Here is a 24,990-nt window from a genome sequence, read left to right as displayed (position 1 = left end):
GTGGAACTTTGAATGCCACATTTTCAGTACAATGTACTGTTCTGTTCATGATGCTACAGAGTGCACCCTCTAGTGGTTAGTGTGGGGAGTTAGCAACGCTTGGCCTTACAGTTAGAACATCTACCGATATTCTAAGGAAACTATCACTATAAAATGTCACACACAGATTAATTTGTTTCTAAATAAATAATAATTAATCAGGTAGCATAATAATAAAGACAGTCACATTGGCTTCCTGCATCGCACTAGAATTGTGTTACTGCTCCATAAGGCATGTCAGTCCGTGCCGTTCTCTTTCCTCCACAGGAGACGTGGTACTGGCCAGGCGAAGTGGGTGCAGACACTGTGGTGATGAGTGGTGTTCGCTGCTCTGGAACTGAGATGTCTCTATCCCACTGCCTGCATAATGGAGCCCACCTGAGCTGCTCAAGAGGAGGGGGACGCAACACTGCCGGAGTCTCCTGCTCTGAGAGTAAGACTATCTAATTTATGAAGGCTGTTGGGAAGCTACTGTACTGTAAGGAAAGAGCCCAGAAATCAGGTCGCATTACAGTAAAATAACTGATTTCATAAATAGATCTAAATGACATAGTTCTAAGTATAGCTAAAATCCAGTTTTTATCTAAACAAATGTGACTATGTCTGGATATTTTTTCTTCCTGGATCACCACAAAGCTCTAGACTATGCAACAGAAACCTCTAATTTGTTCTACATATAATGTCTCAAGTGTTTTTGGACCATTGCTTTGTGTTTCTAAGCATATTTCCGTCTTTTTCTTATCCACAGCGGCTCCTGACCTGGTGTTGAACCCCCAGGTGGTGGAGCAGACCACCTACATGGAGGACAGGCCCATGTTCATGCTGCAGTGTGCCTATGAGGAGAACTGTCTGGCCTCTACCTCCAGCCAAGTGCCAGCTAACACCTACCGCCGTCTGCTGCGCTTCTCCTCCCAGATCCACAACAACGGCCAGGCTGACTTCAGGCCCAAAGCCAGCAGAGAGTCCTGGGTGTGGCATGACTGTCACAGGTTGAGTTAAAAGCTAAATTTTTTTACTTTGTTTTTTTTAGAATAGCAATATTGTTTATTTAACAGATATCATCAAGTTCATCTGTGCACAGATCTACATCCAATACTAAAAAACAGAACCAGAATAAGCAGGAATAAAGAATGTAGAGCCTCACTTGACAGATTACAGTACAACAGGCAGATAGTAACACTCACAAATACAATGAATACAATGTTTGATGCATTGTTAATGTGGAAAATGTTAAAAAATGTATAAGTTAAGTGGAGTGAGAGAGTACATTGTTGTGAGAGTTCTTCATTTTTTTTTTTTGTTTTCTTTCATTTCTCCTGTTGTTCTTTTTCTCTTCTTTGTCGTTCACCCCAACCTGTTGCGACAGATGACCTCCCACTTTGAGCCTGGTTCTGCTGGAGAGTTCTTCAGGGAGTTTTTCCCCTGCACTGTTGCTATTAATATTTAAATTGATGCATTTAAGGGTGGTGGCACTGTCGCCTCACAGCAAGAAGGTTCTGGGTTCGATTCCCGGAGGCAGCTCTGGTGCCTTTCTGTGTGGAGTTTGCACGTTCTCCCCGTGTTTGCGTGGGTTCTCTCCGGGTTCTCCGGCTTCCTCCCACAGTCCAAAGACGTGCATTAGGTTGATTGGCTTCTCTCCATTGCCCGTAGGTGTGAGTGTGTGTGTGAATGGTTGTCTGTCTATGTGTTGCCCTGCGATGGACTGGCGACCCGTCCAGGGTGTACCCTGCCTCTCGCCCATAGTCAGCTGGGTTAGGCTCCAGCACCCCCGTGACCCCGCATTAGGGAGTAAGCGGTTTAGAAAATGGATGGATGGATGGATGCATTTAAGGTTTGAATTAAAATATTTTGATTGCTCAGGTGGGAAGTGTTGGGTTTTCTATATAGTTTCTTTGTTAAAATGTTGATTGGTCTTAAGGATCCCTAAGCAAGACACTGAAGCACAGTTTGCCTCAATGTTAGGAAAACTTTGTGTGTTAGCGTGTGTATGAATGGGTGCATGAGAAGTGGTGTCAAAGCACTTTGAGTTACACTTAATCCCAAATTAACCATCCAAAACTGCACTGTATTTCCAGTCCAGAAGATAAACATTAGATGTGCTTCTGTTTCTGTACAGGCATTATCACAGCATGGAGGTGTTTACGCTGTACGACTTGATCAGCCTCAACGGAACCAAAGTGGCAGAAGGACACAAAGCGAGTTTTTGCCTGGAGGACTCAGAGTGTGATGAAGGTAGGATGCAAGTGTGAAAAAAGAGAATAAAGGAACAATACAAACTGACTCGGACTTACACAGCAAACTTTGACAATATATGAGTGTATTACGTACAATCTGGGTTCAAGCAAGGGGCAAACAAAGGTGTTGCAAAATATAAGACAACTAACTAGGAGTTCAAAATCACTAATCGTACAGGGAAATAGAAATTACAAAGCTGATCGGAACATGACATCCAAATCACTGCTTAGAGCAGGAAGAGACAATAATCAACTAAGATATAAAGAAAAAAAGACAAACCAAAAATGCAGAAATACAAGAAACTAAAAAAACCTGCAAAGACAGGAACAGACAACACAGCGAACCAACATTAAAGGTCCCTGCTCATGCAAAATTCACTTTTTGGACACTTTTTGTTAAAAGTACACTCCCTACTTATTTTACATTTTGCAAGTTTATCCAATCCGGTTCAAGAACCATCGGTTTCAAATTTCCCAGACTGTGTACGTCTGCAGTCTTTTAACCACTCACAGAAACAGCTTCGGACAAACCTGGACCCCTAAATGTACCTGCAAGATGTAATGCACCTTTCAGTTGGTTGCCAACAGCCATTTAAAAGACAAAAAGAAGAAGTCACTCACTGTCACACGAACTGACATGGGGCCATTAGGGTTCACAAAGTGCTCGGTTGTTGGTTGTTCCAACCAACATTGCAGCCTTTTCATTTTACCAGCGGAGCAAGAAAGGAGAACTTTATGGATTCATTTTATTGTAAATGGACAGGTTCCGGCACCGCTGCTTAAATGCTTGTTCATGTGTGGACACCATTTCACCCCCGACTGCTTTGAAAACGAGGGTATATTTATTACTGGGCTTGAGGTTGAAGAAGGGCTCTGTTCCTACAAGATGTGATCCACTTGCTGCTTTCCCAAACGTAAGTACATGCTTGATACTTATTTGATGTATGTACTCCAGAAGTTTCTTTGTTTATAATCTAGCCTCCCTCATGTGTAAGGAATGCTAATGGCTAGAACAGTTGATGCTAACAGCTACATTGACAGAGAGAGACAGTGTTGCAAGGTGCTGCCACGCAATTTGGATGAATCCAAGTTTCTCCAGCATTTGTCCGGTTCGAATTCTGTGACATATGGTACTGAGGTCATTCACTCAGCTCACATTTTAGCTGCTAGCGCCATGTTAGCGGCTAGCGTTAGTGGCTAGCACTAGCCCTCCACATGACGTTCAGTACAACTTGGGTTTGGCTGCAATAGTAAGTTGTGAGACTCAGCTGTGTTTCTAATTACTACCGAGCCTCATCACGTGTACGTCGTAGCCCAAGTACACCTGTGAATTTGGGTTATGGCAAGTTCTATCAAAGTCCAACATGTATGTTTTTGCTGTCTTCCCGTAAGTGTTGCTTATCTAGACAGCTAGATGTAAATGTGACAATGTTTTTTTATACAGGCTGGCGCATCCCAGCTACTGAAACGCAAGGAGGTTGCTTCTCAAACTGAAACGCTGCTGCAGGCTGTGGATACACAGCTACCTTGTAGAAGAGTTGTTGCTCACCTCAGGAGCAAAGGTATGTACATTTAACAGCAGTATTTTGTTGTTTTTTTTTTTGTTTGCCAATAGGCAGTTTTATTTGACAGAGATTTTGTATTTCACATTTGAGTAGTTGTAGTATTTATAATCTGATCCATATTGTCTATTGATTTACTTTGTACGCAGTTGGTCAACTTATTTTGACATTTTAGTCTGTTTATGGGTAATTTGTAGTTCTTGTTATAGTGCAGATTATGTGGAAAACCTGATGGAGACCACCTTCAATAAAGTCGTGCTGGACCCAGGTCGTTTATTTGGTTATATATTAGCACTTGCTATATCATACACCTTACTAAAAACAATTAAAAATGTTAGGTGAATATGTATTTAGAACCAAAGCTATGTTTGTAAACCAGAGTTCCCGGGTATGTTATGCAGTGATTAATCTGTATTCCATGCATGTGTAATTTTCTATAGTTTGTATGATATACTGTATATTAAATGCGTTCTGTAATGAATACACATTCAAACATACTGGCTCCAATCCTGGATCATCAACCATACATGACAGTAGGATTGACAACTGGTTCAGTCATCTTGAGGTAAAGTTTATCGAAATTTTAATTTAAAATACCATGTCACATTAATAAAAGTATTAAACACATGCGATTTCTTTACAGCAACAGTTGCTGTCACACCATGCCTCTGTAGGTATTCCCTGTTCCCACATTGGCACTTAATTACAGACAAATGCGGCAAAATGTAAGCTGCAGCTGAAGGTCCCATTATGGAGAACTTTTTTTGACACAGCAGCAGCACATGAAAGAAAAAAATGGGTAAAAATTAGTCTATATTAGTTTATTAAGCTATACTCCCAAACAAGCTGTAGTTGTGTTATGAATATTCTGTTGTATTAATTAAGGCTGCTTATTGGCAACCGTTAGTATTATTGTTAGCAGCCACTAATCAAGTTGCATATTATATAAATCAATAAATTAAATTAAATGTGAAATTTCCAGTTAGGTGTACCTTGCGCCAGTTGAAGTGTAACCACTTAAACAGTCTCCCATTCGACTTTAGAGTCAGATTTTGGATCAAACATATAGTTGAACTCCACTACGAGGACGAGGTAGCCAGTTTCGCTGTTACAATGGATGCAGTCACCGTGTCTTTCGATCCCCGTGGCGGATCACGGCTATGCGCTTCCTTGAAGGGTTGTGGCGATCAACTTTGCTGGCGACACACCCCTAAAACCGAGTGTTGTGGACGAGAGCTTAAAACACATTTTCAGACGCGCCGTGTGGGTGATCTACAGCGCTTTTTGGCATAAAAAGTTACAGACACCTTATTGAGACATCAAGGTCCAATTCTTTAGCATTACGTAGCATGAAAAAAGCATATGTGTGGACCTTTAAGGGACTGGACAAACTAGTAAAGCTGGTCAGGCAAACAGACAAGGAAGTATGTAGGCGAAGTCCTGAAAAAGTCTAAACACAAAGTTCTGCTCCTAAAGGAGTTGGACAATTTGGGATGAGAATTTAAACACTAGAAAAAGTAATTTCTCGAGAAATTGTGTGGGAGAGCTGATCTGCTGCCGCAACGATGCCAAACGCTGATTGGTGCTTTTATTTTGAAAAGTTTAGAGGAAGTGTGTGCTTAACTGCTGTGTACACTAAGCCTCAGGAGTTTTAGTCTGTCAGTGAAATCTGCAGCTCCATGGAGACGAGAGGTGGGGAAATCAGGCTCAGGCTTGAGACGATGAAAGTGATCGAAAAACGGGCAAAATAATAATAATATTAAAGACTGAAGACATCAATAGTGCGAGAGCTGTTTCCAGCTCTTCCATTAACTAGAAAAAGTCATTTCTGCTGATCTGCTGCCGCAACGATGCCAAATGCTGATTAAGCTGCTGACGTCACAAAATTGACTACGACAAAACAGTGAAAATGAGGTGAAACGATGACAAGGTTGAAAAGATGACAATGATTCAAAAATTGACAGAGGTAAAAAGATGTCAAAGATTAAAAAGATACCAAGGTGCCAACAGACAATCGTAAAAAAGATGACTAGCTGTTTAATTTGAAAGGATTTGAGGAAGTATTTGTAGTTAATTGCCTAACTGTATAATAGTTTAATAAGTAGTCATAATTAACCAAAAGAACCAAGAATCTTGCCATTTAAGGTAATAAATTACATTGGCGCTTTTATTTTGAAAAGATTTAGAGGTCGTGTGTGAGTGATTACTAAACTGTAAAATAGTCATTAAATGCTCATAATTTATCATTCAAAAGCAAAAATAACCCTATTAAACCAAAGATTTAGATTAAGCTCTTTCAGAATAAGAGCACCATAATATGTGTGTATGTTTACTTACTGAACTGTAAAATATTCTCAATAACAATTGGTAATTATTCAGTCAGAACCAGAAACATAAAGAAAATTAATTACATCGATGCTTTTATTTTGAAAGGATTTAGAGGAAATGTGCGGGGGTAATAACGTAACTGTTAATCTATCAGCCAAAAGCCAAAAGCAGAAATATTGCTATTAAAGCTAATTATTTGGCTTGGTGCTTTTATTTTGAAAAGATTTAAAGAAAGTGGGTGCATAATTACTACACAATCCAATAGTGTAGTTGACTAATCAGTAATAAGCATTTAACGGTTGTGTACGCTGAGCATCAGGAGTTTGACCTGTAAATCAAATCTGCAGCTGCGCCGTCGCCATGGAGACCAAAGGCGGGAAAATCAGGCTCACTCTGCTCTGTGAAAGCAGAGTTTTACGCCTGATGAACAACCTTGTTCCAGCTAAACCATAATAGTTGACAAAATAATTTAGTTTTATGAATCCCAAGGCTTTAATGAACACCTGGTGTGAATTTTGTGAGGTGTGAGTTTGAGGACTGAACACACAGGCATTATCACAGCATAGAGCATGTAGCCACAGTCGCAATTCCACATGTATAATTTTACAGGGTGTAAGAATAGTTGAAGATTATTTTGTAGTTCAAATGGTGTCTGTAGCCTAAAGTATGTGGAAGTAGTTAAAGCTGAAATTAGACAAAGCTGAAGAGAATTTGAAAAGTTGTTTCCACTCATTTCAATTGGAAAAAAAAGTTCTTTACAACTTGAAAAATATGAAACATATGAATGAGAAAAATAATAGCACACTTCTCCCTAAAAAGCTGAACATTTTAATAGTGGAATCGTTTCTGTAGTTCTGTAGTAGACTAGTTGGATGCAGAAAAACGTACGGAAGAAAAATAATAAAGATTAGAAAAACAGTATAGTGAATAACTAGAAAAAGCATTTCCATAGGTGAATGCACAGTGAATGCCTTCATGCTGAATGTATTGCTGAGGAATTGATCAAAGGAGCTGATGAACTGAATTTATAGCTTATTATATCTGAATAGCTGGTTTAAACAAAGATGAATGTGCATAAACAAAACAGAAACAGTTGAATTTCACAATAAAGATTTGATAGTTTTTCATACATGCTCATCATTCTGTAAACCTTCTATTTGATACTTGATGAAACACACAACCCATGCAGTATTTGAACCATAGCGTATAGATTCAGAGTCAAGCATGCATAACCACTCAGCCACAATAACAGCTTTCCTCAGAACTCTGAGTTGCATAATATACACTAAAAGAAAAGCTTAAACTTTCTAGAGAATTACTAAAACCTAGTGAACATTGAAAGTACTGCTAAATATACATAAAAAGTAAGAAATATCTTTTTGTCAGAATAGTCTTGAGTCAGATTTGAACCCTTATCTTTAGGGTATTGGGTCATGTATCTTAACCACTAAGCCATAATATCTACTATTGGTACTTTTCTCAGTGGCCCAATGAACACCATTTTACATACAGAACGATGAAAATCCAGTTCATTTCAATAGTGAAATAAAAAAGCTTCACATTTTTAGAAGTATAAAAGATATAAATAATAGTACACTTCTCCTCAAAAAGCTGGGCATTTTGATATTTAAACGGTCTCTGTATGTGTTTAATGCATAAAAAAGCAAAAGCAGTTGGATTTCAAGAAAAATAATTCTTACTTTTGGTTGTTATTACAATGCTTTAAATAATTCTTTTAACTATTGCTGTAACATCTGTTCCAATCAGGTATTGAACCAAGAGCTCCAGGTTCAAAGTCAAGCTGCATAACCACTCTACCACATTAAACACTTAAAACATTATTCAGCGCAGCACTATACATAATATTTGAAAAACTGAAAATAAAAAGAAAGCTGTACATTGGAGATAACTTCATTTATCTGGGAAATTCATGAATTTATATTGTAATGTCATTGCATGAACATGACTGAGATGGGATTTGAAACCAGATCCCCCACTCCAGAGTCAGGGACTTCAGCCATTGCGCCAAAGCATATGACAGCTAAGAGAGGACAAAGCCGAAAGGCTTTCTCTGGATGGGGACAAATGTTTAGTAATTAATATATTTATTTTATTCGCAAGAGTCACAAAGGTGTAAACCCAAGGTAAATGTAAATTTTCTGAATTTGAACCTGCTCCCACTAATGAGCAGGTTCTTACAGCTGCACCATTTACTGTAATATTGTAAATTTATACTTATGCAACTTATTGAGTTGAATTATGTGATGTGAATGTGGTGCTATTGTCCCTTGGGGGTATAAAAGCTGTACAAACTTGTTGAGATATCAAAGAGGTTTAGAGCTGCTGAAGCATCATGTGACATGGATTTTCATCCTGAAGGTGCTTGTTTTTCAGACCTGGAAATGTCAACAGGGTGCATCCCAGGGACGTGCATGGGGGGTTTGCCCTCATAGTCCAAAGTGCCCGTAGAGAAGCCGAATGATTTTTTTTCGTCCTCCACTTTTCCCGTTCAAACCCGAACAGCCGCTGTCTCTGTCAGTCATTTTACGTACTCATTACGTACAAAGAATATTGTAAAGGTTATGTGGTTCCAAGAGTCTTTGTTTAGGGCCATTGTGTATTGACCAGGGTGTCAGCAGCCGTTGAGTCAATTTTTTTAATTGCTGTAGAGGTTCACAGGAATGATTAAACATCTCTAAGGCTGCCTACAAACTGAGAAGAGCTGTACTGTTCTTTATTTCTCTGTCTTGTAATTTTCTAATGCAGGTATTGAAAAAAGGTATGAGTGTGCTAACTTTGGAGACCAGGGCATTACTGTGGGCTGCTGGGACACCTACAGACATGACATTGACTGCCAGTGGGTTGACATAACCGACGTGAAGCCTGGAGATTACATCTTCCAGGTGATGTTCCTGGTTTTAACTGGGTTGAGACTGAACTGAGCTACACATGACCTCTGACTCATTTAAGTCTCTCTTACAGATAGTAATTAATCCAAATTATGAAGTTCCGGAGTCGGACTACACTAATAACATTGTGAAATGCAGATGTCGATATGACGGCCATCGCGTTTGGATGTACGGCTGCCATAACGGTAAGAACTAGAAATTATCTACAGGAAATCTGTAACATGTCTCCATAGAAACGTCAAGTCACTTTGAAGTACATGTAATTATTTCTTGTAATTGATTGACTCCAACTTGTTGAGAACAGATGTTTTGTAAATAGTACGTAGAGCAACTCCCTGAGGTTCACTTTACATATAAAAGATTGTTTTTTTCTTTCATATAACTTAGAGATGGGCGATATGACAGCGTCGTAAACAATAAAATACTGCTACTGATGACAAGCTACATATTTAAAGATGATAGATATGACAGAACATGGTGTTTGTTATGGCCAAACTCTGCCTAGCACGGAAGTCCAATAAAATAACACCATTCAGGTTCAGATCAGGGAGGCCATTCCTCCCAATCACACCTCTCCAGGTATCACTGTCGTTACCCACGTGGGGAAATCCCCAGAAGAACAATGGGGTCCCCAGTTGGAGCGCTTTCCAACACTCCCTCCAGAGACCCAAAGAAGGCCGAGTACTCCACACTACCGTTTGGCTCGTAAGCACAAATGACAGTGAGTGACCTATCCCCCACCCGAAGGCTCAGGGAAGCGACCCTCTTGTCCACCGGGGAAAACTCCATGATAGATTTTGTAGTCGTTTCACCTGACCTTCGGCCATATGTTTTGGACACTCGGGTGAAGAGAGGGGATAAGCTGTCAACTGATCACCACCTGGTGGTGAGTAGGAACCGCTGGCATGGAAGGAGGCTGGAACAACTTGGCAGGCCCAAACGTATTGTGAGGGTCTGTTGGGAATGCCTGGCTGAACCCTCTGTCAGACGGACCTTCAACTCACACCTCCAGGAGAGCTTTGATCAGATTCTGAGGGAGGTTGGAGACCCAGAGTCCGAGTGGACCATGCTCTCTGTCTCCATCGTCAACGCGGTCTCTGGTGCCTGTCGTGGTGGTAATCCCCAAACCCAGTGGTGGACGCCGGAGGTAAGGGACGCCATCAAGCTGAAGAAGGAGTCCTACCAGGTCTGGTTGACCTGTGGGACTCCTGAGGCAGCTGATGGGTACCGGCAGGCCAAGCGTGCTGCAGCCCGTGCCGTTGCGGAGGCAAAAACTCAGGCCTGGGAGGAGTTCAGGGAGGCCATGGAGGAGGACTATCGTTCGGCCTCAAAGAGATTCTGGCAAACTGTTCTGCACCTCAGGAGGGGGAAGCAGTCCTTTACCAATTCTGTTTTCAGTGGAGGTGGGGAGCTGTTGACCTCAACTGGGGATGTTATTGGACGGTGGAAGGAGCACTTTGAGGATCTCCTCAACCCCTTTGAAATGCCTTCTGCTGAGGAAGCAGAGGCAGGGGACTCAGAGGCGGACTCGCCCATCACACAGGCTGAGGTCACTGAGGTAGTTAGTAAGCTCCTCAGTGGCAGAGCAGCGGGGGTGGATGAGATCCGTCCTGAGGACCTCAAGTCCTCACTTGCTGGAGAGTGTATTCCAACTATAGGGGGATTACACTTCTCAGCCTCCCTGGGTCATGCCAGGGTACTGGAGAGGAGAATTCAGTCGATAGTCAAACCTCAGATACAGGAGAAACAATGTGGTTTTCGGCCTAGTCGTGGAACGCTGGACCAGCTTTATACCCTCAGCAGGGTGCTTGAGGGTTTGTGGGAGTTTGGGATGCAACCAGCTGTTGAAACCAAGCAAATCTGTTATGTAAACAATCAGAGCAAAATAAATAAGAAGCAGGGATGTACCTTAGGCTAACACATTCATAACTAAACAACTTTTGTACTGTGGTTTACCTTGGAGATTAATACTAATACCAATAATAGTGTTAAGGTATGTGCACATACTCATACAAACATATACATATCATATACATACATATGTGCATTGTTATACATATCCCTTAATACTTAATAAAAGTCATGACATACAACACCACAATTTCCATATTCACATTATTGATATTGGTAGTGATAAGTATCAGTAATACTTACAGTTGGATTTGGAAGGTGTCCCACTACAAGATTAGTAAGGCTGTAGCTTGATGTTATTCACCCAAAGGGTGAGGCAGACATTGGTGCATGTACAATGCCACTTGTGGAAGCCAGGGTGATGTGAGGGGCTCGGCCACTATGCCCATCCAACAAGCAGAGGAAAGAATCCCAGCAGCCAGGGAGCCCACATACCTTCAGTTCCAGGAGGGCAGGTGTTGCGACCCAAGCCGCCCACACAGAGCCCCCCAGGCAGAGCTGCAGCAGTCACAGAGACAGTACCCGAGGTCAGAGTGGGCCACCGGGGGTCAACGCTGTTCGCCCAATGAGAACCAGGGGCAAACACTCCCCCCGGCGGGAGGGTCAGCCTGAAAGAGTAGAGCCTGAGGACCCACGGTCCGTAGAGAGCCCGCCAGGGGATGCCCCCGCGCCCAGAGTGGGGCCCGCCCCCAGTCCACCACCCCTACACGAGCGGAGCGGGGCCTAACCCATCGGCCCGACCTCATCCCCTGGCACCACACCGGCCTGCAGCACAAGGCCAGCAATTGGTGGGGGTCAGCAGGAAAGAGACCACCCAGGCAGACGATCATCGTACCCCGGGCGGGAAACCGGACCCCCCACACTCCAACTGCACCACACGCATACAAACTCACACAAACACAGACGCATACACTCACCCACATGTACAACACACATAATCACATCAACACACACACACCATAAACTTTCTCACAACAAACTAGTCAATCATACGTGAACCAATGCACTCTCAGATACATTCTCGCACCCACACCATTCGCTTGATCACATTCGTGGGGAGGGTAGGTCTCCGGCCTGCTGTCCATGTGGCCCCAGGCAGGGACCACAGCTCCTCCCGAGCCCCGCCCAACCCCCCAACCCAGGGGAGGCAGAGGGCAGCAGAAAAGGTACCCCAGAACCCTGCAACCCAGCTTGGACGTGAGTGTGTGGGTGGTGGGGGTGTGAGTGGTGGAGGTGTCACCCACCTGGAGGTGGGTGACACCTCCAGGAGCACAATCGTTGGCTGATGGTGTGTCCCCCGGACAGTGCTCCCCCTCACCCTAAATGTCTTTTTGCAGTTAAAACTGGGTGGTGATCTCTCCACCAGGGCCAGTGGGCGAGGCCACAACTGGCCTCAGCCCCAGGCCCCAGTAAAAGAACCCACCCCCGGCCCTAAATGTATGTGTATGTGGCTAAGTATGAGGAACTTTAAGAGATAGCCAATTGGAAGGGACGAAACCACTTCCCGGTAGCCCCGGTCCCTCCATCAGCAGGACACCCCTTGCAGACCTAAGTGGATGAATGTGGAGAAATGTAGTTGGGAAGCAGAGCACCAGGGTCCACAGAGCCAGGTTCCCGACTGGCTCTGCTACCCATCCCACCACCCCCCACAACCCCCAGCCAGGAAGAGACAGCCGAGACCCAGGGACCGCAGTACTACTGCCCAGGCGCCACACGCAGCACACCCAGAGCCATCCTCACCCTTCTTTCACACTTACCCATTCTCTCGCCCCGTGTAGTGCTACACTCAAACCCACACACATACTCTGCGGTTGTGCATTGAGGGCCAACCTCCGCCCCGGGGCCCAATGAAGGTTGTAGCCTGAGTAGTCCGCCAACCCCCCCTGCAACAGGCCCGAACAGTTACCAGAGGACGTCAGACCGCTAGGGCAGGCAGCGCCCCACCCGAGCAGGGGCAGCGCCCCAGGGGAGAGATACCCCTCCCGGCACAGGCAGGCACCCCCGAAAGGGAGTCCCCCGAACGCAGGTCACCCCAGGTCTCCATCCCCAGGTCCACCCCCCGCACACCGGCAGGGAGGCCCGCCTCCGCTCCCCAGAGACAGGCACACGCCAACCCTCAAAATGGCCCTACTCCGGCACAGGACCGCCGGTCTCAGCAGCCACCACACCCCCGCAGCAGGGGACCCATGCGGCCAGCCCAGAGTCCACCAGTCCCGTTGTCCTGGTTCCTTAGGTAGGCAGGCACCCCCAACCACCAGTCACCCCCCCACCACTGTGCCAGACATGACGCAGTACCTGAGCCCCACGCATCCTTACCTGGAAATGGAATCAATCAGAGTATAGTTTTGGTCATTGATTTGATGAAGCAGACAATGTGTCTAAGGTGGTATAATCTAGCAAGCTGTTCAGGTACTGAGTAATGCTTAATTTTTTTTTAGTTTTCCAGTTCATAAGGATGATTTTCTTTGCGACACAGAGGGCAGAAAGAAGTGTGTGTGATGAGTTTGTCTCTAGATCAAGCCCACTTAGATCTCCTAGAAGACAAAGTGCAGGGGCCGCTGGGATTGGACAGCTTAACTGGGTTGACAGGTGTTCACATACTCTTTGCCAAAATTGCTGCACAGGTGGACATGACCAGAATGCATGTTGGAATCTATCTGCTGTGTTATCTGTACAGTGAGGGCAAATATTTGAGTTTGTGAGACCCATTTGGAACATCCTTTGTCCTGTATAGTGAGTTCTATGAAGAATTTTGTATTGTATTAGTTGTAAATTTGTATTTTTTGTCATTCTGAATAAATTAGAACATATATTATTCCAGAACGTGTAATTAGTGGTGATGTTGAGATCAGCTTCCCATTTAGAGATCGGAAGGCTCACTGTCTGGTCTACATTGGAAATTAAGATATAGATTTTGGATACTGTCCTTTTCCCTGATATGGCTATTACTGGTGGTGGTTGCATGTGGATGGGAGTATTCTTACTTTTTGCATTAAGTATTGACTGTAGTTGTTGGTATTCTAAGAAATTGGCACTAGTGTTTTCATAGTGGGACACTAATTCTTCAAAAGGGGTAAACTTGTCTCTTGTGAAAACATGTTTCAGATGTGTTATCCCTTTGATATGCCAAGTTGGAAAGTGTATTGCCTTTTTGTTTTGTATGATGTCTGGATTGTTCCAGAGACGTGTGTTTTGGCAAAGAGTAAGCGAAGACCCATTAATTTTAAGAAAATCCCACCAGGCTGTCAGAGATGCTTTTATGCTAATGCTCTGGTAACAACTAACATGTTTGATTTTGGTGCTGATAAAGGGCAGATCTGCCACTTTAATATTTCCACAAAATGTTTGTTCAATGTCTGTCTAGGAGGAGTCTGCTGGAATGGGTTTTATCCATTTGTGGACATGGTTCAGTCTATTGGCAAGAAAATAGTGGTGGAAGTTAGGTAGTTCTAGGCCGCCACAGCGTCTGGATTTTTGAAGAGTTTTTAAACTAATTCGTGGTGGCTTGGTTTTCCACAAAAACTGTGAGATGTAGGAGTCTAATGTCTTAAACCACGCCTGGGCTGGCTGAGTTGGAATCATTGAGAATATGTGAATAATTTTTGGCAGGATCATCATTTTTATGGTGGCAATTCTTCCCATAAGTGAAATGGGTAAGGACTGCCATCTTTTGAGGTTGGCTTCTATTTGTTTTAATAATGGATTATAGTTTAGATCAATAAGCTCTGATAGCCTAGACGACAATTCAATGCCCAAGTATTTAATGTTCCCTGAATAGAGTGTGGTAGAAGAGATGTTAGTAACCTTAAGGTTAAGTGGTAGCACTATAGATTTGGTCCAGTTAATAGAGTATTCTGAAAGTCCTGAAAATTCATCTATGAGGCTGATAGTTGTAGGAAGAGACGTCTGTGGCTCCAGGAGAAACAGTAACACATCGTCAGCATATAAACTTATTTTATGATTTACTGATTTGGTCGATATTTCAGCAATTCCTTCCTGCTGTCTTATAGCTGCGGCTAGAGGTTCAATAAATATTGCAAATAGTGATGGGGAAAGTGGGCAGCCCTGCGGCGTTTGCTGAGCTGTATAATATTTGGATCCAGTCTATGAATGATTTCCCAATGCCGAATTTGTGCAGAGTGGCTAAAAGAAACTTCCAATTTACTCTATCAAAAGCTTTTTTCTGCATCTAAGGAGACGATGGCTGACTCTAGTTTATGGGTGGTGACATAATCAATTAGGTTGATTAATTTGTTTATATTGTTTGTTGACGTCTACCTTTAATGAAGCCTTTTTGATCAGAGTGAATTATATATGGAGTGATTTTTCTAATCTTCTAGCAAGTGCACACACACTATTTTAAGATCTACATTTATTAGTGAAATTGGTCTATAACTCGATGGGAGTGCAGGGTCTTTTCCTGGTTTTTGGAGCAGGCTTATGATGGCAGAATTCATATTTGAGGGTAATGAATACTGTTGTTTAATTTCAGCTACCATTTTGTAAAAGCTGGATGCCAGCATGGACCAGAACTCTTTATAAAATTCAGTTGGGAATCCATCTGGTCCTGGAGCTTTTTTATTGGGCATCTCCTGCAGAGCTTCATGTAGTTCTGCCAAAGATAACAATGAGTCTAGAGTTGTGGATTGTTCTTCCTTTAGCTTTGGCAGTTCTAGTTTATTCAGAAACGCCTCTATGGCTGAGGTGGATGGATCTATTTGGGACGTATATTACTCTTGGTAAAAGTTTTTAAAGGTACCATTTATTTCATGGGGATCACGAGTAATATTCCCTTTCTTATTAGTTATTAAATGAATGATTTGTTTCTCTTTATTATTTTTTAATTGGTTAGCTAGAAATTTACCACATTTGTTAGCATGGTCAAAGTTCTTCCAGCGTAATTGGTCTATCCGAAACTGAGTTTTGCAATCAATTATATTATTTAATTTCAGCTTTAGATTCCTTAGGTCTTCTAGGATTCTATCATTGGTTGGAGATGCAGCATATTTAATCTCTAGAGATTTTATTTTTTGCTCTAATTCTAATTCAAGTAACATGTCCTTTTTTTTCTTGTGCGATGAATATGAAATAATTTTACCACGCATAACTGCCTTCCCAGTCTCCCAAAGAACACAGGATGAGATTTCCGGTGTATCGTTGATTTCTATAAAGGTTGTCCATTCTCTCCTGACATAACTGATGAAGTCTTGATCATTGAGTAATGATGTAATAAACCTCCAATGCCTGGTTGATGGTGTGGCTGTCTTAATCAACAAAATGGACATTGATCACTGATCGTGATAGAGTGAATATTGGTGTCAGAGACATCTTGTTAGACTGAGTTATTTACTAAAATATAATCTATACGGGAGTGAGAGTGGTAAACTGGCGAGAAAAAGGTATATTCCCCGGGATGTAGGATGAAGAGAACGCCATGTGTCACAGAGACCGAAGTCATCCATGTACTGTTTTAAGGTCTGTACTGATTGCCAGTTCCTGTTGACCATCTTAGCTCTGGTGGTTGGCTGACTGACGGTAAGCGTATCGCGTCACTTCCGGTTACTGAGGTTTGCTGCCGCTGTGTGTGTACAGCGTTACTCTCCGCTCTTTTCTAAATATTATCGTTTTATATCTGATAGCGACTGCTAAAAATTGCAAAACAAGCTTGTAACACTCAAGCATCTTTCATTAAACGTCCTGCTAATTTACACTGTTATCTAAGTGTTTTCTCCGCTAGCGTAGCTCCTAGCTTACTTTCCTGCTATGGCTTCCCCCTTTTCGTCTCCCTCTCGCTCTGTTCGGTGCTCGGTGTGTCTTATGTTTAGCTTATCCTCCGCCTCCTTTAGTGATGGTAATGGTATCTGTAATAGGTGTACGCTAGTTGCAGGGTTGGAGGCGAGGTTGTTAGACTTAGAGTCTCGGCTTCGCACTTTAGAAAACAGGCCAGCTAGCCTGGTCCCTTTAGCCGGTGCAGAGCCTCCTAGCTTAGCTGCTACCAGTCCCCCGGCAGGTCCCAGGCAGCTGGGTAACGACTGGGTCACGGCTCGTAAAAAACGTAGCTTTAGGCAGAAGCCCACGGTTCACCACCAACCGCTTCACGTTTCAAACAGATTTTCCCCACTCAGCGACACACCCGCTGAGAAACCCACTCTGATCATTGGTGACTCCATAGTCCAAAACGTGAAGTTAGAGAATCCAGCGGTCATAGTTAGGTGTTTGCCTGGGGTCAGAGCGGGCGACATTGAGTCTTATCTTAAGCTCCTGTCTAAGGATAAACGTAAGTACGCTAAGATCGTAATACACGCAGGAGCTAATGACGCCCGGTTACGCCAATCGGAAGTCACTAAAACTAACATTGAGTCGGTGTGTTCGTTCGCCAAAACAATGTCGGACTCCGTAGTTTTCTCTGGACCCCTCCCCAATGTGACCAGCGATGACATGTATAGCCGGCTGTCATCGCTCCACCGCTGGTTGTCTAGGTGGTGTCCTGCAAACGATGTGGGCTTTGTGGCTAATTGGAGCACTTTTTGGGGAAAACCTGGGCTTATTAGAAGAGACGGTGTCCATCCCACGTTGAACGGAGCCTCTCTGCTTTCTAGTAACATGGCCATGTTGCTTAGTCTCCCCACTCTGTGACAACTCAGAGTGGAGCCCAGGACGCAGAGTCACAGTCTTACACGCCTCTCTGCACTTTCTCTACAGCCGCCACCCACTCTTAGTCTTAGTTATCGCATAGAGACTGTGTCTGCTTCTCGACCACCTACACTATACAGATGGAGCGGCAAATTTTCGTTGCCTCGTTGCTGCAGGATTTCACACTGATCTTGTCATGACATTAGCATGACTTAGGTACCATTCCACCAAGCCCCCCTACACCAGTCATGACCCCCCACTGTGATGTACTTAATGCGTGGCTGCCTTGTTAACGCCCCCTAAACCTTTTTTAAGAAATGACCTGCAATTGCACATTCATGCACCAGTTGGAGCAGTGATGTGTAATCCAGGCCCACAGGCAGATTAGAAGTGAACAGAAATGAGCGTCTTAAATGTAAAGTAGTTTAAAACTGAATATAAAGTTATTTATGTCTAAGCAAGTAGAAAATTACAGGTGTTATGAATACAACGCCCTTTAGTCAAACATTCAGTCAACATCCACATGGATATTTTTTTTTTGTTTTAATTATACTGTATTGTATGTATTACTGTATTGTAATGTTTAGCTCTAAATTTACTGGCATTTTTTGATAACTGACAAAGACCAAAAGCTTCCTTAGTCTGAGGGAAGTTCCATATTCTCCTCAAGTTTGGCTTCAACGGACCGTGGGTCCTCGGGCTCTACTCTTTCAGGCCGACCCTCCCGCCGGGGGGAGTGTTTGCCCCTGGTTCTCATGGGGCGGACAGCGTTGACCCCCGGTGGCCCACTCTGGCCTCGGGTGCTGTCTCTGTGGCTGCTGCAGCTCTGCCTGGGGGGCTCTGTGTGGGCGGCTTGGGTGGCAACACCTGCCCTCCTGGAACTGAAGGTGTGTGGGCTCCCTGGCTGCTAGGATTCCTTCCTCTGCTTGCTGGATGGGCGTAGTGGCGGAGCCCCTCACATCACCCTGGCTTCCACAAGTGGCATTGTTCATGCACCAACGTCTGCCTCACCCTTTGGGTGAATAATGATAAGCTACAGCCTTACTAACCTTGTAGTGGGACACTTTCCAAATCCAACTGTAAGTATTATTGATACTTATCACTACCGATATGAATAATGTGTGAATATGGAATTTGTGGTGTTGTATGTCATGACTTTTATTAAGTAGTATGGGATATGTATAATAATGCACATATGTATGTATATTGTATGTATATGTTTGTATTAGTATGTGCACATACCTTAGCACTATTATTGGTATTAGTATTAATCTCCAAGGTAAACCACAGTACAAAAATTGTTTAGTTATGAATGTGTTAGCCTAAGGTACATCCATGCTTCTTATTTATTTATTTTTTTGCTCCGATTGTTTACTTAACAGATTTGCTTGGTTTCAGCAGCTGGTTGCACCCCTTAGAAACATTTCTGCTCTAAAAGAATGTAGTGACCCAACTTTCAGACAACTTGGTTTAGAAAATGGTCAAATGAACTGGACGGTTATAAAATCTGTAAATAAAACTTGTTAAAAAAAGTGTTAAGTCTATGGCTTTAGGATATAAAAGTTTCTTATTTTAAACCACCAACTAACAAAAACAGTTTATTTAAAAACTGTGGGTGAGAAGTTGTGTGCTTTAACCACTAGGCTCTTATAAGTGATGGATGGATGAAGTAGTTCACAAATGTATCTAGTTACATCACATCAGGTAACAGCACTGCAGGACTCTGGTGCTTTGGGGAGAAGGGGGTGGTGTGAAACCAGTCTAACTAGTGCTGTGGATGGTCGTTCTGTCTGAAAAAAGGCACTCTATTGTTATGTTCATCTAAGCTTGATTAGAACATTGAAATGTTCTTTTTTAAATTTAAAACAGCTCCTGAAGCAGGCAGACTGACACACACTACATTCAAGTGAATAAGAATAATATATAGAATGAGAATTTAATAATTTCATTAGGTACTTTTGTGAAGTCCAACTCAACCTAATACAGCCAAGAACTGATAAACCTCAAGAAGGTAGTTTGGCAGCTGTGGCAGCGTGAGCTGCCGATGCTTATCTATGATTAAAAAAAAGTTAGTACAACATTCAATTCTGAAATGAAGTCAACTTTTCGAGTTTTCTCAACTTTTTAGTTGACTATTTAGACACACTATTGTGTTTCTGTCTGTTTGTCTGTCTGTCCTAGCAAACAGTGTAGAACTGACGTTATCAGATCTATGTCCTGTTCTCAGAACTGTGCCTATACTTGCTGTTTGACCCTAACTCTACAGGTCAGATACTAAAGCTCCACCTTTTGGTTTTACCCTGGAATCGCGTCTTTGGTGCTAAAATGGGGGTGGCCTCATTAACATTTTTAACACCTTCCCCAGACAGACCAAGGAGGGGGGCTGCTGACAGTCGGCTGATGAGGGTGTGATAAGTGTGTGATCAGCGTCAGAAGAGTGACTGACAGTCGACTGAAATCAGCGAAAATGAACCGCTCCATCTGTACAAGTCACACACAAATCAAAGAGGAGTGACTTACCAGAATTTAATAAACATCAAAACAGTTCCTCTTACGGAACAAAGTAACAGTAAGCTAATAAAGTGTGGTTTATTAAATATCAGATCTCTCTCATCTAAATCCTTTTTAATAAATTACTTGAGTGTAAGTGACCATCACATAGATCTGTTCTGTCTCACTGAAACCTGGCTGCAGCAGGATGAATGTTACTTTAAATGAGTCGACTCCAATGAGTCACATATCATATCACATATCATATCATCACACATATCATGTTCCTAGAAGTACAGGTAGAGGTGGAGGAGTAGCAGCAGTTTATAAATCAGATTTATTAATTACTCCTAAACCTAAACATAGTTATAACTCATTTGAGAGCCTCACTCTGAGCCTTTCTCACCCAGACTCTAAAACTCAGAAACCAGTTGTGTTTTGTATTGTTTACCGTCCTCCTGCTCCATATTCAGAGTTCTTAACTGAATTTTCTGAATTCTTATCTGACTTAGTTCTTAGCACAGATAAAGTCATTGTAGTGGGAGACTTTAACATTCATGTAGATGTTGACAGCAACTGTCTCAGCACTGCTTTTAACTCCTTAATAGACACTATTGGTTTTTCACAGCAGGTAAATGAACCCACTCATCGTTTTAACCACACCCTAGATCTTGTCCTGACATATGGGGTTGAAATTGATAATTTAATAGTTCTTCCCCAAAACCCTCCGTTATCTGACCATTTCTTATTAACTTTTGAATTTAGCACAACTGACCCTATAACAGCTGGAAAGAAATGTTACTATAGCAGATGTTTATCTGACAATGCTGTTGCCAGATTCAAGCAGATGATTCCATCATCTTTTGCCTCAATGTCTTGTAGATACACAGAGAACAGTCACCTTAATCCTTATGAACAGGTTGACTGTCTTGTAGATGATGCTGCAGCTTCTCTACGTACAATGTTAGACACAGTGGCTCCTCTGAAGAAGAAGACAGTAAATCAGAGGAGGTTAGCTCCGTGGTATAACTCAGACATCCGCAGCCTAAAGCAAAGGACTAGACAACTAGAAAGACAGTGGCGTTCCAACAAAATAAATGTAAACTGCATTGCATGGAAGGACAGTCTAATGAAATATAAAAAAGCACTTTGTGCTGCTAGAAAAACATATTATTCCTCCCTAATTGAGGAAAACAAAAACAACCCCAGGTTTCTTTTCAGCACTGTAGCCAGGCTGACAAAGAGTCATAGCTGTATTGAGTCTACTATCCCCTTAAATCTCAGCAGCAATGACTTTATGAACTACTTTACTAATAAAATTATCATCATTAGAAAAAACATTCAGCAGCGACTTCTTCCAAATGACAGAAAGCACTGTCTAGATCCATCAACTTTAAATTTATTAAATCCTCTGTCTTACCTAGACAGCTTCTCCCCCATAACTCATATGGAGTTAACCTCAATAATTAACTCTTCCAAGTCGTCCACTCAAAGAAGTTCTACCTTTAATCAGCTCATCCATAATAAATCAAATCAACCAATCTTTACAACTAGGCTATGTACCACAGGCTTTTAAGGTGGCTGTGGTCAAACCTCTATTGAAAAAACCAACCCTTGACCCTGGACAACTAGCCAACTATAGGCCCATTTCAAATTTACCCTTTATTTCCAAGATTCTGGAAAAAATCATGGCTAAACAATTATCTGACCACCTTAGTGGGAATAACCTGTATGAAGATTTTCAGTCAGGATTTAGAAAACACCATAGCACAGAAACAGCTCTGGTTAGAGTCACTAATGATCTTCTATTAGCTTCGGACAATGGTCTAGTTTCTGTCCTTGTCCTGTTAGATCTTAGTGCTGCATTTGATACAATTGATCATAACATTCTATTACAGACACTAGAACATAGAATCGGGATTAATGAAACAGCATTGGGGTAGTTTAAATCCTATTTGTTGAACAGATTCCAGTTTGTTCATGTTAATGATAAATTCTCCACACGCACAAGGATTAGCTATGGAGTTCCACAGGGTTCTGTGCTGGGTCCAATTCTGTTTAGCCTATACATGTCTCCTCTAGGTGAGATTATTAGAAAGCATTCTATTAATTTTCATTTTTACGCAGATGATACTCAGCTATACATGTCCTTGGAACCAAATGAAACAGATCAACTAGTCAAAATTCAGGGTTGTTTAAAAGACATCAAATCCTGGATGTCCCAAAACTTCCTTCAACTAAACTCAGATAAAACCGAGATTCTTATTGTTGGGCCTAAAATCTGAGAGAGACACTATTGAGTCAGATAGCCACCCTGGATGGCATAACATTAGCTTCAGATTCTACTGTGAGGAACCTTGGTGTCATGTTTGACCAGGATCTCTCTTTTACATCATACATTAAACAAATCTCCAGAACCGCCTACTTCCACCTTAGAAATATAGTTAAAATCAGAAGCATCCTCTCTCAGAGCGATGCAGAGAAACTGATCCATGCATTTGTTACCTCTAGGCTGGACTACTGTAACTCCTTACTCATAGGATGTCCTAACAGCTCCTTAAAAAGCCTACAGCTCATTCAAAATGCTGCAGCCAGAGTTCTGACAGGACTTAGAAAGAGAGATCACATTTCTCCTACATTAGCTTCTCTCCACTGGCTGCCTGTAAAATGTAGGATAGAATTTAAAATTCTCCTACTCACATACAAAGTACTCAATGATAAAGCTCCTTCTTATCTTAAAGACCTTATAGTTCCTTATGCTCCCAGCAGAACACTTCGTTCTCAGAGCGCTGGGCTACTTGTGGTTCCTAGAGTGTTTAAATGTAGAACAGGGGGCAGAGCTTTTAGCTACCAAGCTCCTCTCCTCTGGAACCAGCTCCCTCTTCAGGTTCGAGAAGCTGACACACTCTCCACCTTTAAGATTAGGCTTAAAACCTTCCTTTTTGATAAAGCTTATAGTTAGAGATGGTTCAGGTCACTGGCAATGATTGTTAGTCACAGGAACCATCTCTTAGTTAAGCTGCAATAGACATAGACTGCTGGGGGACTTAATTTATACACTGAGCTCCTCTGTTTCCTTCTACCTCCTCTGTCCCATAAGCTCCCATCATTGTCCCATGTTTAACTAACCTTGTCTCTTTCTGTCCAGTAGTTGTGCTTCTCTCCTCTCTCCCCCCCCCACCCCCACTCTTTCTCCCTCTCTGTCCTCACCTACAGGTATCATTGGACTCAAAATTTGGTGTCTGTGATGGGCAGCTGCGGATCCAACCATCCTGCCTGCATCCAGTCCCTGGTCCTACCATCCTGCCTGTGCTCTGTTGTTGCTTGTTGTTGCTTGTTGCTGTTGCTGTGCTTTTCTATCTCTCTATCCTCTCACCCCAACCGGTCGAGGCAGATGGCCGCCCACATCCAGTCTGGTTCTGCTGGAGGTTTCTTCCTCGTTAGAGAGGGAGTTTTTCCTCTCCACTGTTGCTGTCAAATAAATGCTTGCTGTATGTGGGATTTGTTGGGTTTAGTTGTGTGAGGTTTTAAACCTTACTTTGTAAAGTGCCTTGAAATAACTTTGTTGTGATTTGGCGCTATATAAATAAAATTGAATTGAATTGAATTGAACTGTTGCTCACAGCTTTGCTTAGCCTGTCCAACTTTGGGTTAAATACTAAATTAAAGTCCCCTCCTACTATAAGTTTGGAACCAGAGTGAGCATACAGTGATGTGAAGAAGCTGTGAAAGAAAGACGGGTCGTCAACATTAGGGCCATACACATTAGCAATGCATATGGACATTTATGATATTTATGGACAGAGTCTCTAGGTGCAGCCAGGGGCCGGAGGGGGTCTGGTTTGGGGATCACAGGATAGCATCTCTGTTTTTGCGGATGATGTTGTGCTGTTCGCTTCATCAGGCCAGGACCTCCAGCATGCGCTGGTGCGATTTGCAGCTGAGTGTGAAGCAGCTGGGATGAGAAGTGAAATGAACAAAAAAACAACAACCAAGTGCTCTGTACAAGACAAAGTAAACCAATGCACAACACGATCCAAACGTACTACAGCTGTTTGTTTTAAATATAAAAAGAAATTATACAAAAAATAAACACATTTCACTCCAGGAACGTGGACGGTGCTGTTCAACAGAACTTCCACCCGTTTCCACAGCTGTTACACAGCACGAAAGTGGTCATGGGCTCACCTTCAGTTCCTCCAAATCTGAGGCCATGGTTCTTGACCGCTGTTGGAGAGACTACATCTCTCGGCTGGGCCGGGAATGTCTTAGGGTCCCACTGGAAGAGCTGGAGGAAGTGTCCAGGGAGAAGGAAGTCTGGAACTCTGCTCAGACTGCTGCCCCCGTGACCCGGCCCCGGATAAGTGGATGAAAATGGATGGATGGAGATGTGACAGACTACTTCCTCTATAACAAGGAAATACTAGTTTGGGTCTGACATTTTTTCCAGATTCATATCAAAGCTAACAACTATTACTGTTTTTGTCAATTGTTCCCATTTTTTAACAACTGCCCCTTTGCGCTGCTTGAGGCGCTGTTGTTTTGTTTCCTCTACACTCCCTCTAGCGTCTGTTTTCTGTTCACATAGTTTCTTGTGTGTTGCCAGGTGTAAATTATTATGTTAAACTGTATTTCCTGTGTTGGGTAGTGCCATTTAGGTCTTCCCCTTCCCCTTTCCCTGTCAGTGGTTGCTACCAAGGAAACGTGTATCGGTTGAGCGATGCGGTCGCAGCTGTGTGCAATTTGCAGTAGATTCTGTCTTAGCAGTGAGTGTAATCTCAAGCTTGGTGAAGAGCAATAGTTCCTCGTTCAGAACAGGTGTTAATGAAGTGTTACGCCTCCACATCATCTCCTCTCCTCTCCCCATACTGTGTCAAACCCTGC

The 24,990-nt window shown here is 42.7% G+C and overlaps 1 protein-coding gene and 1 long non-coding RNA gene across 10 annotated transcripts in view; one reads left to right on the top strand and one right to left on the bottom strand.

Moving 5' to 3' along the window:
- Positions 1-24,990, top strand: part of LOC114845675 (lysyl oxidase homolog 2B-like) — a 170,252-nt gene that overhangs the window by 26,851 nt on the left and 118,411 nt on the right. For 3 of the 9 annotated variants that reach the window (XM_029133984.2, XM_029133982.2, XM_055504354.1), the window contains 5 exons: positions 307-472; positions 788-1,028; positions 2,156-2,271; positions 8,930-9,066; positions 9,146-9,257. In XM_029133984.2, the coding sequence (XP_028989817.1) occupies positions 307-472; positions 788-1,028; positions 2,156-2,271; positions 8,930-9,066; positions 9,146-9,257 (772 nt within the window). Of the gene's footprint in view, positions 1-306; positions 473-787; positions 1,029-2,155; positions 2,272-3,036; positions 3,207-3,717; positions 3,836-8,929; positions 9,067-9,145; positions 9,258-24,990 lie in introns of those variants that run through there. The other 6 variants (XR_008693179.1, XR_005896994.1, XM_029133983.2 and 3 more) reach the window with 6 other exon arrangements.
- LOC129603383 (uncharacterized) lies at positions 4,402-6,365 on the bottom strand. The gene is made up of 2 exons (XR_008693183.1): positions 4,828-6,365; positions 4,402-4,593 (listed from the first exon to the last, which is right to left on the bottom strand). It is a non-coding gene; the product is annotated as an uncharacterized LOC129603383 (long non-coding RNA).

The sequence above is a fragment of the Betta splendens genome, chromosome 19, assembly GCF_900634795.4.
Source record: "Betta splendens chromosome 19, fBetSpl5.4, whole genome shotgun sequence".
In the NCBI taxonomy this organism is placed as follows: domain Eukaryota; kingdom Metazoa; phylum Chordata; class Actinopteri; order Anabantiformes; family Osphronemidae; genus Betta; species Betta splendens.
Note: the sequence above shows the minus strand (reverse complement) of the source record. Positions and strands in the feature narration are given on the sequence as shown.